This window comes from Grammomys surdaster, unplaced genomic scaffold (genome assembly GCF_004785775.1).
Source record: "Grammomys surdaster isolate TR1022 unplaced genomic scaffold, NIH_TR_1.0 126271, whole genome shotgun sequence".
Taxonomy (NCBI): Eukaryota; Metazoa; Chordata; class Mammalia; order Rodentia; family Muridae; genus Grammomys; species Grammomys surdaster.
In genome coordinates, this window is record NW_021621071.1 from 7576063 (window position 1) to 7589851 (window position 13789).

The 13789-nt window shown below is 47.1% G+C and overlaps 2 protein-coding genes across 3 annotated transcripts in view; one reads left to right on the forward strand and one right to left on the reverse strand.

Moving 5' to 3' along the window:
* Positions 1 to 9163, reverse strand: part of Slc35e3 (solute carrier family 35 member E3) — a 13117-nt gene extending 3954 nt beyond the window's left edge. Inside the window, exons 1-4 of the mRNA XM_028759049.1 lie at positions 8762 to 9163; positions 7929 to 8039; positions 3916 to 4074; positions 2345 to 2427 (exon numbers count right to left, since the gene is read on the reverse strand). Coding sequence (XP_028614882.1) covers positions 2345 to 2427; positions 3916 to 4074; positions 7929 to 8039; positions 8762 to 9163 — 755 coding nt within the window. The remainder of the gene's footprint in view (positions 1 to 2344; positions 2428 to 3915; positions 4075 to 7928; positions 8040 to 8761) is intronic.
* A 352-nt stretch (positions 9164 to 9515) lies between these two features.
* On the forward strand, positions 9516 to 11088 carry LOC114613735 (EKC/KEOPS complex subunit Lage3-like). Of its 2 annotated transcripts, none has more exons than XM_028759103.1 (2): positions 9516 to 9681; positions 9977 to 11088. In XM_028759103.1, the coding sequence occupies exon 2, from the start codon at positions 10520 to 10522 to the stop codon at positions 10964 to 10966; it is 447 nt and encodes a 148-aa protein (XP_028614936.1). In that variant the 5' UTR covers positions 9516 to 9681; positions 9977 to 10519; the 3' UTR covers positions 10967 to 11088. The 2 variants fall into 2 exon arrangements, with proteins under 2 accessions (XP_028614936.1, XP_028614935.1); XM_028759102.1 differs by having other exon boundaries at positions 10114 to 11088.
* The last annotated feature ends 2701 nt before the right edge of the window (positions 11089 to 13789 follow it).

A 13789-nucleotide genomic window follows, 5' to 3' on the forward strand; every position in this document is an offset into this window, starting at 1 on the left:
ACTGTAAGCTATAGAGTGTAAGATTCTAGACTACAGCAGGCACCATCATGCTAACTGTAAGCTATAGAGTGTAACAAGCACCCGTGCATGGCAAGACCGCCCAGCACTGTAGATGTTACTGTCCCTAGTTTTTTATCTGCTTCCCTGTCACTCTCTTCTGCAGTGATGGGGACAATGAGCTGACTGTGGCCAACCTTAGGACCCTGAGTACATAAGCGACCTCAGTGGATCAACAAGCGCTCCCATAACATACTCAGGCTCATGGGAAGCGGAGGACCCCTGTAGAGGCCAGGCTCTTGGTTTCTGGGCGTGGCGGTCCAGGATTGTGACCCCAGCTCTTAGGAGGCTGAAGCGGGAGGCTTGGAGGACAAAGTCATCCTCAGCTGCACAGTAAATGAGACCAGTCAGGGCCGCAGGAGAGTTCCAGGAGACAAACAGCACCAGAGACCCCTCAGCAGCAGCCCCCTAGACAGCGCCCAGGGCACCCGCTTGCTGTCTTTTTCCTTTCAAAGGCTTGATGCAGTGGAGTTTATATCTGCGATTCAGCTGATGTGACCAGGGATGGTTATCACAACCACAGTGAAATACTCCTTATCTCAGTTATCTGCTCAGAAAAGAAAGGCAAGCTGCAGAAGGGAAGGTCTCTTGGCCCCAAAGACAATTGGTTGGATAGGGAGGGTGGCTTTTTGCATAATAAAGGGCTGGAGGCTTGGAGCTGGGGCAGAAAGACCCAGGCAGGCAGACGGGACATGGATGGAAGACTGAGAGGAGACAGGACAGAGCTGGGTAGCAGGCAGCCACACTCCTCAGTGGCTCTTTTTAGGAACTGAAACAGCAGAGGTTCCAGTTCTCTCTTCTCCAGTCAGGCGTTGCCACACCCGGAAGTGCTCCAGTCAAAACTGTCAGTGGCCTTGCCTCACTAGGTCTGTAAGAGCTAACTTAACTACCAATCTTACAGAAGCCTGATCATCTGGCAGACACAGTGGTTCCCCCTCCTCACGCGGACTCCTCTCCTCTCTATGAACTCTGGAGGTGCAGTGCCCCAGGAGTCGGTCTATTCCCTGACTTGTTAGCGGGAGCCTCGCTTACTCACACTACAGCAACACAGCGACTCAGGACCGCCTGTGGCTGAGGACCACGCAACCTCAACTCTATCTGCGTGGCAGGTCTCCTCCAAACTGGCCTCCCTCCCTTGACAGCCTCTGCAGTACACACGGGACTTGAGCTCACAGCTTCACATTCACTGTTCAGTAAACTTGTTGGTGCTACTGAAAATGGGTCCCGATGTCCGGAGTCCAGTCCTCACTGCCACTCCCTCTGGGTAACAAGCTGACACTTAAAGATTGTGTGTGTGTGTGTGTGTGCAGGGCAGAGAAGTTCATCACATCCCCTAGAGCTGGACTTACAGAATTGTGAATAGCCTATCTTGGGTGCTGAGCACCGAACTCAGGTCCTCTGAATGGACAGCAAGGTCCTAACTGCTGGGCCACTGTGTAACCCCACAAACTAGCACTTATAAATCGGAAACGCCAGTAGCTGTCTGATGGCTTCCCTTCTTTCCACCTCTTCTAGTCCAGTTTTCTCACATGAGCAAAGTCTGCAGACATTTTGGACAGTATCCAGCACAAAATACATTCTGAGTCCTAGGTTTCTGAAAGAAATTATGGTCGTTGTTACTTATTGATACTTGGCAAACAGGCTATTTGTACTTTCGACTGTCAGGATTTACTCTTTTATATAAATCAGCATGGGTTTTCTTCTCCAGTTTTTATAAATGAGATCTCAGTCTATAACCCAGGCTTTCAAACACACGGAGGGTGTGAAATTATCTTGATATTTAAGCTAACCGAACCAAAAAGTGACTCAAGCCTAAGCCTCCTCTCCTCTGCACACTCAGTGAATATCGCTTGGACCCCTACCAGTAAGTCACGGTGCTAAGTCAGTTTTTATAAGAGAAAAGGTCACTACTACCTAAGAAAATTAAAAAGTATTCCTTTACAGAAAGCAAATCTTAAAAAAAAAAAAATTAAAACAGGGCTGGAGTGATCAGTGTCTCAGTGGTAAACACCACTAGCTGCTCTTCCAAAGGCCCCAGGTTAGAATCCCAGCACCCATGTGATGGCTCACAGTCCTCTGTAACCTTAATTCCAGGGAATCTGATGGCTTCTCTGGCCTCCAAAGGCATCACGCGTGCGTGACAGACATACATGCAGAAATCCACCCATACTAATGAAATGTAACAATAAAAAAGTTAAAATAACCAGCTTATTTAACAAAGGCCATGTAACAGTATCACAGATGAGAAAGGACGACTGTACACACGGAGAGGGCTTGGAAAGGATACGTGACTGGTGACGTGTTTCCAATGATCCAGTAGATCGATAAGTTCACCATGAAAGCGATTACTCCTGACAGCAGTACCATAAGCTACAAAGAAACCAAGAGAATCACTGTAACAAACAAATACGTCTCATTAGGAGTCTCTAAAAATGCAAACTTCAACCATTAAAAGCATGACACAGGCTGATAATCTCTCTCTCTCTCTCTCTCTCTCTCTCTCTCTCTCTCTCACACACACACACACACACGCACACACACACACACACATGTACGTCAAGTCTGAGGCCAGTGTGGCATACAGAGTTCCAGACCAGTCGGATGCATAGTAAGAGCTTATCTCAAAATACAAACAAATACCCTACCAAGAAAAATGAATTTAGAAAATCAACTTGGAGCTGGGCAGTGTTGGTGCACACCTTTAATCTCAGTATTTAGGAGGCAGAGGCAGTTGGATCTCCGAGTTTGAGGCCACCCTGGCCTACAGAGTGAGTTCCAGGACAGCCAGAGATATACAGAAAAAGTCTGTCTAAAGAAACAAACAAACAAACATAACTGTCCAACAAGTAGTGAGAACCTGTGCAGTGAAGACCTGGCTTTAAGGTGGCGTTCGGTGCACATCTGAGATCCCAGCTTGTGGGACGTATAGGCAGGAGGATCAGGGAAGCTTTGGGCACAGAGTGAGTTTGTGGTTATATGACTGGCTATATGACATGCTATCTAAAACAACAACAAAAACCCCAAACCAAAGCAATGAACCAAGGGGCTAGGAGATAAGCAAGTGAAAGCTTCCCCATCTCCCACAGGACCCAAGTTCAATCCCTAGCCGGAAGGGTGGCTTACAACCATGTTGCAACTCCAGTTCCAGGGAATCCGAAACCACTGGCCTCCAAAGACACAGATTGGAAAATAAAATAAATCTTTAAAAAGCAAGCAAAGAATCCAACAAAAGACAGAGTTTTCGATGTGAGTTTCTAGGTTCTTTTTTTTTTTTTTCTTATTCCCTTAAGGAAGAAATGCTTTCTTTTAAAATTTTACTCTTTCTTCCAGACAGAGTCTCCCCTCTACTGCCCAAGCTGGCTTCAACTTTGTGGACCCATGGACTCCTCTGGCCTCAGCTTCTGAATAGCTGAGATACAGGCACACATCACTGAGCTCAGCAGTAATGAGTTCCCATTAAAAGCTACACATGAACATTATAGAAGATATCAGAAAATTCAGGCAAGCAAACAAGCCTACGGAACAGCTACAGTCCCAGCCACTGCCAATCTGCTAACACTAGGGCATGGATACCTGCAAATTAATTTCTGATGAAAAGTGTTTATTGGATAACTATGCTATCAAGCCAGGCTCTGTGAGGAACACAGTGTGTGGACAGCTCCTTCCCAGGCGTTCCGGTCTATTTTCACATGCCTCAGTTCTTCATGTGAACACACCCCTCACCTTGCCTTCCTCAGAGAGCAACCACGGGGATTAAATGTGAGAACCGACTTGAGATTGTGCTCCCAAACCCACAAACCACATTAGGAAAGGGGTGATCAGTGCACCCTCTCTGGTGCCAGGACAATTAGAACTTACCAAAGCAGAAACTGACCAGGGACCAAATATTCCTCCTTCTGCGAACACCGGCTCAAAGAAGGGCACAGCCACCAGCAGCATGGCCGACGACATGGGAGCCTGGTAGTAAAGTAGCTGCATGGAGTTCACTTGCAGTTCATGCTGCTTGGCTCCGACCCACTGACAACCGGGAGATAAAACAAGTCAGGTCCAGAGAGAAGCATCCTTTGGCCAGAGCAACACAGGGTCAGGCTATGGAAGAGGACAAACCTCATGATTCTACAAGATCTCAAAGGATGGGGAAACACGAGGGACTCTGAACATGCTATGTGCCTGTCAACTGACGTCTCAATGCCTTGGAGAGGAAAACGGTAGGTACCCCTCTATTCTCCCGCGTCTACTAAATAGCAGGAAGTAAATGCAGCAGGGACCTCATGCGTCAGGGACACTGGGGAAACAGGGAGGGAATGGAAGTTTCCATGAGAAGAGGACTCCAGTGTGTGGCTTTAAAGGTATGTGGACTTCAGAGCCACTTCAGTGGCAGAAGACATTTTTTTCTCCAGAGAACTTTTCTGTGGGTTGGATTTCTCATAAATATACCTGGGCACAGTGGAGTAACTGAAAACCCTAAAAATACTGTCTCATTCAGTAAAAAAACCTCAAAACTGTGTATCTCATGTCCTTAAAAATACTTCACAAATATGACTAACGAGAGGCTCTGCAGAGCATTCAGCCGACAGCTTGAATCAGGTCTTGCAGAAAAGCCTGGCTTGTGAGCAACCTCCACAGACCTGTTTCCTAAATCTAGGTATTCTGTAACATAAGGCAAGTCTATAGGAATTCACCGAGACCGAAATGCAAAAGCAGGAAATGTGAACCACGCGCCTGCCAGCTTTCACTAGCAGTCTCTGAGACTTTGAAGGACAAAGAGCTGATTCTTCCTCAGCCTGCTTATAGGAGTACGGCTATGATCAAGAACAGGAAAGCTTCAGACAGTGCTGGCTCACCTTCCTGCCTGTGCTAGCTTCCCTGACTGCTGTACAACTACTAGGGACGGCTGTCTCAACCAAGCTGCTGGCCACCATTCCTCCCACACCCTATTGAAGCATACCCACCACGTCCCAAGCCATACTCAAAGTACCGTCTGACCGACATCTTTTCCTATCTGCAGTCACAGACAGCTCTGACCTCTCTCCTTGAGCATCTTTAAATAATATTTCAGGTTCTGGAGATTGAACTTGGGCCCTGGGCATGCCAGGCAAGCACGCTATCACTGACTTCCATCCCTGGTCTCACACCCCAAGTATCCATCTGTAACTTCTCAGGCAACACAGCTTCCTGCTTAGTCTGCAGGACTAGGCTTCAGTCCATAATCCCTTGTGCAGCCTCCATATGTGCTGCCATCCTCTCTCCTAGGGACCCAGCTCCTCAACACCGCTGGCTCCCAGCCAGTCGGGTCCTAATTCCTCCTCCCGTAGGCCTCAAGGTCCTGTGCCCACACCCCTGCCCTGGTTCTTTACCCTTCTTCTCTTCTGTACCCTCCAACGTCACTAGATTTTTCCTAAATACAAATTATGATAAAGCCTCTTCCCAGTCTAAATGTTCTCCCCTGCTGGCGTCCGCAGAATAAAAGACATTTCCTCCGAGCGACAGCAAGACTTGGCTGTCGGGCTTAGCTACTCGGCATTTCCCTCTCACGACACACCTATAGTCCAGCTTCACTAAACACATCAGGTGCTCCCCAAGTGCTCCACGATTTGAAACATACTAAAGGATAGGCCTCAAGACTTCACTGCTGAGCAAACTTCTATGCCTCCATCTTAAACTAACTTCCCCTCTAGTCTAGCCTCGTCACTCTGAGAGCAGAACTGGCATTTCTTCCTCCGTGCTCCTCAGGACACTCCTCAGCATGGAGGGATGCTACCCAAGCTAGCTACAGACGTGGGAGTCTGCACGTGTGTCTTGAAGGGTAGGGTTACAGCTGCTTTTCCTCATTGTGTCCTCACAGGTGAGCATAAAGGAAGTCTTCTCAAACAAACAAGCCCACCATCTTTTTCCAGCCAAGAGTTAAAGATTCCTCTTTCACCTTCTCTTACTGTTCCCAGCAGCAGAAAACAAACAAAAAACAAACAAAACAAACAAACAAACAAAAACCCTTAGAAGCCCAGTTAGGACACAAGAAGCAGATATAATTTTGTTTAAAAGGAATTTTTTGGTGGGTGTCTACCTATTGTGGCACAGTACCTTTGCCCATTGGTTTTCAGTCACTCTTTGATACATTTCATTGCAAATCTTGGGGATATAGAATCTTTTGATTCTAAGCTTCGGCAATTTTGAAACACTCATGAACAAAAATGGCCACATACACACACACACACTAAAAAAAAAAAACCCAAACCAGTGAGTGTTGTGAACTGATATTTTGTATATGAAGGAAAAGCAATTCTAATATTTAACAAGTAAACGAGGTGTGGTAACACATACCTATACTTTCTTAAAAAGTGACAGGAGAGGCCAGGCATGGTGGCACATGCCCTTAATGCTGGCACTTGGAAGGCTGGCGGATCTCTCTGTGAGCTCCAGGCCAGCCTGGTCTACATAGTGAGTTCCAGACCAGCCTGGTCTACATAGTGAGCTCCAGGTCGGCCTGGTACAGTGAGTTCCAGGCTAGTCAGAACAACATGATCCTGTCTCAAGAAAAACAAAACAAACAACAACAACAAAACAAACAAACCCACAAAAACAAAACAACTACAACAGAGAGTAAAAAGTGGATCACTGGACAGCTCAGTGGCTTAAAGGTTTCTGATGCCAAACGTCACTACCAAAGGTGGGGCCCAGAGACCCACGTGTTAGGAGAGGACAGACTCCCAGCCTGAAAGTTGCTCTCTGACCTCTCTGTGCACATAGTGACTGGCATGTACATGCACACATGTGTACATACAAACAAAATAAGAAAGTGTAAAAAATAAAAGGTAGAGCGAGCAGGGGTTGAAGCTGAGCGGTGGCTACTTGACTAGTGTGTGTGAGGTAGTGAGTTCGAGGCCAGGACGATAACAGCCACAGAAGGCTCAGAAGCAGCGGGTGGTTGAAGTTGTTAGCTGGCTGGCTGAGTTTTAGCTCAGTATACAGTGCTTGCTTAGAACGCAAGGAGGCTGTGGGCCCAATCTTCAACCTCCCACAGCCCTACCCAAAATATAGTAACAATGTTTCTGGGACAACCCCACCAGCAAACAGTGAGGTGCTAGGGCGTAGTACTGAGCTAACATTCCTAACTGGGAATGTCTTCCTTTATCACCAGTGGGTATTTGTGTGCCAGAGGTAACACTGGTTACATGGTGCCTCTGACTCCCCATGCAGGCACACCCAGCATTTCCAGACCAAAGTTTCCAGCATAGAGAGAAGACTGTTTCTCAGTTCCCCACACCCTTCAAGTTCTCCCCACTACACAGGACACAAAAGCCAGCTTGTTGGCAACTTAGGATAATGAAGTGAACCCATGGGAAAAAAAAAACTTAACTGAATACTGGCTAGAGGGAAGGCACCGTGCTCGCATAAGAAGTTAGAAACCTAGAAAACACTCTATTGACACAGACAAATTATCAGAAGACCATGAGCAAGTTGTAACACCAACACTTCTCTGAGCTTAAAATATGTACACCTGATTTTTTTTTTTCATGTTCAAAGGTTTGGAAGTTTGTGACTTTATTCACCCTAGTGACTTTTTAATCGAGGAGTAAATGACAAATGTGACCAATGAACAAAACCTTACTGCACATTTTGTAAAGACTTCCAAAAGGAAAAACCCAAACCCAAGTTTGTCCCGAACTACGCTTAAGCACGGGTACTGTTCACTTACAAACAGGCATTTGGTGAACGTCACACACCCGGGCTTCTGTCTCCTCTGTTCTCTTCACTTAATCAGTTATGCTTTCTTCCCATGTCTACTGTCTCTAAACTGTATTCTCTAAACCTTGGCTTACGGCTTCAAAATTTATGAAATCTAAAGAGTCACATAAATAAAAGTTACCAACCACTTGATAAAGGGACGTGACTACCACGCCAAGAGCGGCAAACACCATTCCCAGGGAATGAAACTTCACATCGTAGTAAGAATTTAGGATTACACCTACAGTAATAGGAATCTGCAAAGAACAAGAGGCAAATGTGAGTTTAAATTCAAGAATGATGTCTGACAACACTAATGAAACAAATTCACACCACTGAGGCAGGGGTGGGGGTGGGGGACACGGAATTGCATGTTTTCTTCGTTTGGGGAAAACTGCTTACAAGTAAGCAAATGGATCCCTCATCAATATTTATAAACACATGAGAGTAAACATATAAGGAGAAAACATTAAGACCAGAAACACTAAAAACTACTAAGTGCTAATGTTATTTTAATGACTCTCCTTTTATCTAAACACAAAGCACCCCAGCAGTATGCTGCTGACGCGTATTTGGAGATATTTTATGCTAAACCATTTCATGTTTATCACATATGGTTCGAATTCCCTGGGGGTAGGATTACTTTTTTTTTCTTTCCAGGTTGAGTTTTCACAAATATCCTGACACACTGAACTGTTCCATCTAAGGCTGCTGTCCCCCTCATCAATCACAGCATTTAAAGATTTCCATCAGGAACACAACTTTTTACTAGGAACTTGCGGAGTGTCAGGACGTTTTTTCTCCATCCCTCCCCAAATAAGCTACTTATAGAGCCTGGCCCGTGTGTGGAGTACGACGATGGGAATGGGCTTCCGGAGTGCCAGGCTCTAAGCAAGGGGCATTTAATTTTCCCGGGGAGAAAGATAGCCAGGTAGCTGACCAGGGACGCGCTCGTCCAGCGGCAGCCACAGCTACTCACCAGCGTGAGCTGTATTCTGATGGAGAATCTCTTCTGGTACCAGAAGGTCTGGATGGCTATGATCACCGGCGTGGTCATGGCCTTGGCCAGCTGATAGGTGCCTATGGTGTTGTTCTGCAGAGAAAGGTTGGTGAAGACCACAAAGCCACAGAAGCTGAGGGCCAGGAGGAGGAGCTTGGAGAGCGGCAGACTTTTGGGGGCAAAGATGTCCAGTTTCTGGCAGATGTACAAGCCCAGCCAGGTGACCACGAAGTGCACCAGGGTCAGGCTCATGTTGGGGAAGCCGTGGTGCACATAGATCCATTTGTTGAGGAACACGATGCAAATGGACACCAGCAGGTTGAACAGGAGCCCGGCGGCGATGCGCCCGTTGCCCCGGACCCGGTCGGCCAGCGATGCCATGATGCCCGCCGACTGCGGAGCAGCGCTCTCGGCCGAGCCCGGGCTGTCCAGCCTCCCCGCGGGGTGTCCGGCTGCTCTCCGGCTCTCCCGGCTCTCCGCTGCTGCAGCGCGCCCGTAGCCGCCCGCTTCACCGTCCGGCCGGAGACAGGCATGCGCCAGCCGGGTCCCGGGCTGCCGCGCCGCGAGGTAATAGGCCGCCGCCCTCCGAGCGGTCCGCCGCAGCTCCTCCCAGCCCCGCCCCCGCGCGCCCACGTAGCCCCGCCCCTCGCGACCACGTGACCACGTCCGCACTTCCGCCGCGCAGGCGCGCTGCGCGCCCCGCCCGCTTGCTTAATTGAGCTCGGAGGGAGGCCTTTGGGGAGACGTCCGTTTGTGGGCGATCGCCAGACTTAACCGGGCGGCGCTCATTCCACGCCAGTTTAACACTCCACGGTGCTGAGCTGTTTAAATCCTCCGAAGGGGAGGTAAACTCTTGCTTGCTGAAAGTATATTTTAAAATATCTTCAAAGTCTAAACAGGTAAGAGTGGATGGATAACTAACTCGCCTATACTGTAGATTTAAATATATTTTGGAGAGTTTTTGCCTCGAAAAACTTTAAACCACAGAATTTGTTACCCACGAATTTTTTGGTAAAACCTAAGAAGTAAGTACATTTTCCTGTAAGACCGAGATATTAATTGCACTCCTAAGAGGCTTATTATAGCAACAAGTATGCAGTCCAGCTTCAAGGTCAGGGAGTTGGAGAGGATTTCTAAGTTTGGTACTATTATTTGGAAGTGAAAATTTATATTTTGTTTGTTTTGTTTTTCGAGACTGGGAACTCAATTCTGTGGACCAGGCTGGACTCGAACTCAATATTCACACTGTTACAATATGAGAGTGACTTTTCTCATGTCCAGACGTCTTCCACACTGATTGAAAACATGGATCCTGCTTTTACTATTTACAGGGATTAAGAAGGGCTGGCTTGGAACACTCTGCAGAGCTAAGGATGACACCGAACGGATCCTCCTGCGTCCACCTGTTAAAATGTCATATGCCTCGCAACTGGGCTTCTAATGTGTAGTTTTTTTTAAATTTTGGACACTATTTCATAGGTTTCTATCATCTACTTGCTGATTTCTCTGCCCATTTTCTTCAGGGTTCCTGTTATTTCTAATGGTCACTGAAAAGAGGCAGGTAGATTCTTTGATGACTTTTCCACAGTTAATTATTCTATTAAGAAACTACTCGCCGGTAGTGGTGGCGCACACCGGTAGGATTTGCTGAAGGAGGCAGAGGCAGGAGGATCACGAGTTCGAGGCCAGCCTGGGCTACACATTAAAAAAAAAAAAAAGAAACTACTCTTTAGAGACATGCAGACAGCACATACATGTTTAAGCCACACTGTAGATGGCGCTGATGGTCCGACTGGCCGCTGCTGTCCTGGTAATGCAGACATAATGGCAGTTATTCCCAGTGGAGCTCACCCTGTTGCAAGAGCAATAGAAGCCTCCCGAAATCCCAGCAAAAGCACCGTGCCTTTAACCCAAAGGCCTGGATTCCAACATCATAGATTCGCCCTCTTCGTGCCTTTCCCGACCTCTTTGGAGGCAGAAATCGCCTGTGGGTCCCTAACTCCTGATGTCGAACCACACCAAGAACTGGTTGGGAAGGAGCTTAAAGTGAGTGGCAGCATGCTGGAGATACACTGGATCGCGGAAGATTCTCGCCTCCTCCGAATTTCCATCATGAACTTTCTTGATCAGCTTTCCCTAGTGGTGAACACTATACATCTCTTTGGGCCTCCGGTTTCCTGTTAAGCCTGGCTGGGGACCCAGGTATTGTAGAGTGAAAAATTATAGATACTGGGTATATAGAATCCTTTTTAGATATAAAATATTCTTTAGGCTTTCTTTACAAAGACATGGAGGCATGAAGCAAGTTAAGAATGTGGACAGACTAATTACGGGAACTGGCTAGAATGCAATTTAGCCAGGTGGAACCAAGCTGGGAACCGCAGTGACAGGGCAAGGCCACAGTGACAGGGCAGGACCACATTCTTGAGAAAGATAAGCGTACAGAGAGTTTTCACCTGACCCTGACTCATGTAGGTTGGGTTCCTTTGGAATGTTCCACTATTTTTATGTTATACCACCCTAGCAACCCCCTCACCCCCTCCTCATTCCTTGGTTTGTGGTTTTTCCCTTTAAAAACACCTCTCAAACTGGCTGTCAGGGTCAATTCAGCTCCTGCGTGGGCATACGAATTGACCGGCAGCTAGTTGTCACGCCCTAATAAACAACCTCGCAATTGCTCTGGTACATGGTGTCTCGAGCAGATTACTGGGTGGTCGCGACTTTCTGAGACTTGAGAGAGGGTCTCCCCTCTGCGGAGGTCTTCAGTATGACCTTATCTCCGTCTCCTCTTAAGCAGTACAATTTTCCCCAGGGAAGAGATTCCAGAATAGTGGCTGCTACATAAAAGTGGGGGCCTAATTTTTTATCCTGATTTGGTCCTCAGGCACTTAGGGGCCATTAGAGGCCATTTGGTTTGTGCTTCAATGTTTGTTGCTGAAGAAAATAAAGCTATGCTGCTAAAAATAAATAAATAAATAAATTGAAAAAAAAAAAAACTACTCTTTAAAAAATTACGTGTGTGTGTGTGTGTGTGTGTGTGTGTGTGTGTGTGTAGGCCAGAGGATAGCTCGTAGGAGTCAGTTCTCCCACCGTACAGACTGAATTCATGCTGTCTGGTTTGGAGGCAAGCACCTTTACCAGGTGAGTCATATTAGCTGCCTGCCTCTTTTTGGAATCCTTATTTTGAATTCTTATTTTCTTTTCCTTCTTTTTTTTTTTTTTGTTTGTTTGTTTTTTGAGACAGGGTTTCTCTGTGTAGCCCTGGCTGTCCTGGAACTCACACTGTAGACCAGGCTGGCCTCGAACTCAGAAATCCGCCTGCCTCTGCCTCCCAAGTGCTGGGATTAAAGGCGTGTGCCACCACCGCCCGGCCTTTTAGTTTTTTTTTGGTTTTGAATTCTTATTTTCTTAGCATTGCTCATTTACTAAAATGTCTTGTCTTAGGTGGGGAGGTGGGTTCATTTGGCTTACCCTTCCACATTACTGTTTATTACCAAAGGGAGTTAGGACTGGAACTCAGAACAGGGCAGGGATCTGAAGGCAGGAGCTGATGGAGGCCAGGGGTGTGCTGCTTACTGGCTTGCTCCCCATGGCTTGCTCAGCCTGCTTTCTTAGAGCCCAGGACCCCACCTACAATGGGCTGGGCCCTCCCCCATCAATCATTAATTAAGGAAATGCCTCAGAGCTGGATCTTAATGGAGGCATTTTCTAGGTTGAGGCTCCCCCTTTCAGATAACTCTAGTTTGTGTGTCAAGTTATCCTAAGACCAGCAGCACACGCCCAACTCTTCATCCATTTCATCTGTTGTTACTTGAATTTAAACATTAGCTTTTCGATTTTCTCTGTTGCTTGCACTGGTTGGTTTGATGTCAACTTGACACAAGCTAGAGTCAATTCGGGAAGAGAGACCCCCTCAACTAAGAAAATGCTGCCACCAAGTCAGCCAGAAGATAAGCCTGTGGTACAGTGTTTCAATTGATAACCGATGTGGGAAGGCTTAGCTTAACTGGGAAGTGTCATCTTTGGGTTGATGGTTCTGGGTTAGATAAAACAGGCTGACCAAACCTTAGGAAGCAGGCTGCCAGTAAACAGAGTTACTAGAAGGCCTCTGCTTCAGTTCCTGCCCTGACTTCCCTAAGTGATGTTTCCAAAGCAGGAGAAACCCTAGGGCACTGCTTTCTTAGCTTTGCCACTGCCTGTTTTCAAAGCTCACCAGCTCTTTACTATTTGCTACAAACAGTTCCCTTATCACCCTCCCCAACACGGGTGTGGGTTTCCCTCCCCTGCTCCCTCAGTAAGAGCCCACGAGGTGTTGTGGCTAGGTGTGATGGAGACCAGGTTCAGTCCCAGCAGCTGGAGGGCAGAGGGCTGTGGATCTATCTCTGCCAGAGTTCCAGGCCAGCCAGGGCTGCAGAGTGAGACCCTGCCTCAGGGAGGGAGGGAGAGGGCGAGGGGGAGGACTAGTGAGTGTCTGGGAAGTTTACCCTCCGCAGCTGAGTCTCTGTGTTTATGGTTATGGATTCAGGCTGGGAATCTTAGCATGATTGACAAATTGCATTTTTCTCTCAGTCCCTCAGACTCGACACATGCCAGATAAATGCTTGAACTCGCTACATCTCATGTTCTTCACCATGACTGCTGTCCTCCTGCCCCAGCTTTTTTGAGTGCTGGGATTATGGGCACCTGACAGCACGTCTGGCTCTTGTTTTTCTGAGAAGTATATTCGATTTTACATGCAGGGATGCCATCCATCTCTAGTGACTTTTGTCTGGGATAAAGTCAGAACCAAAGTTCCTTTATTACCTATGTGCACACTCAGTTCTGCTAGTTTTTTGAATACGATGTAACTCTTTTATCATGGGAAACAAAGTGAAACACAACGGGAGTTGAGAGGAGTCTTATAACACCCCTCTGCCCTTTAGTGCTCCTGTCTTACTGCGTTGCTTTATTTGTGGAGACTTTAATTTTATAAGCTAAACTATTTCAACATTAAATGCAGATTTTTAT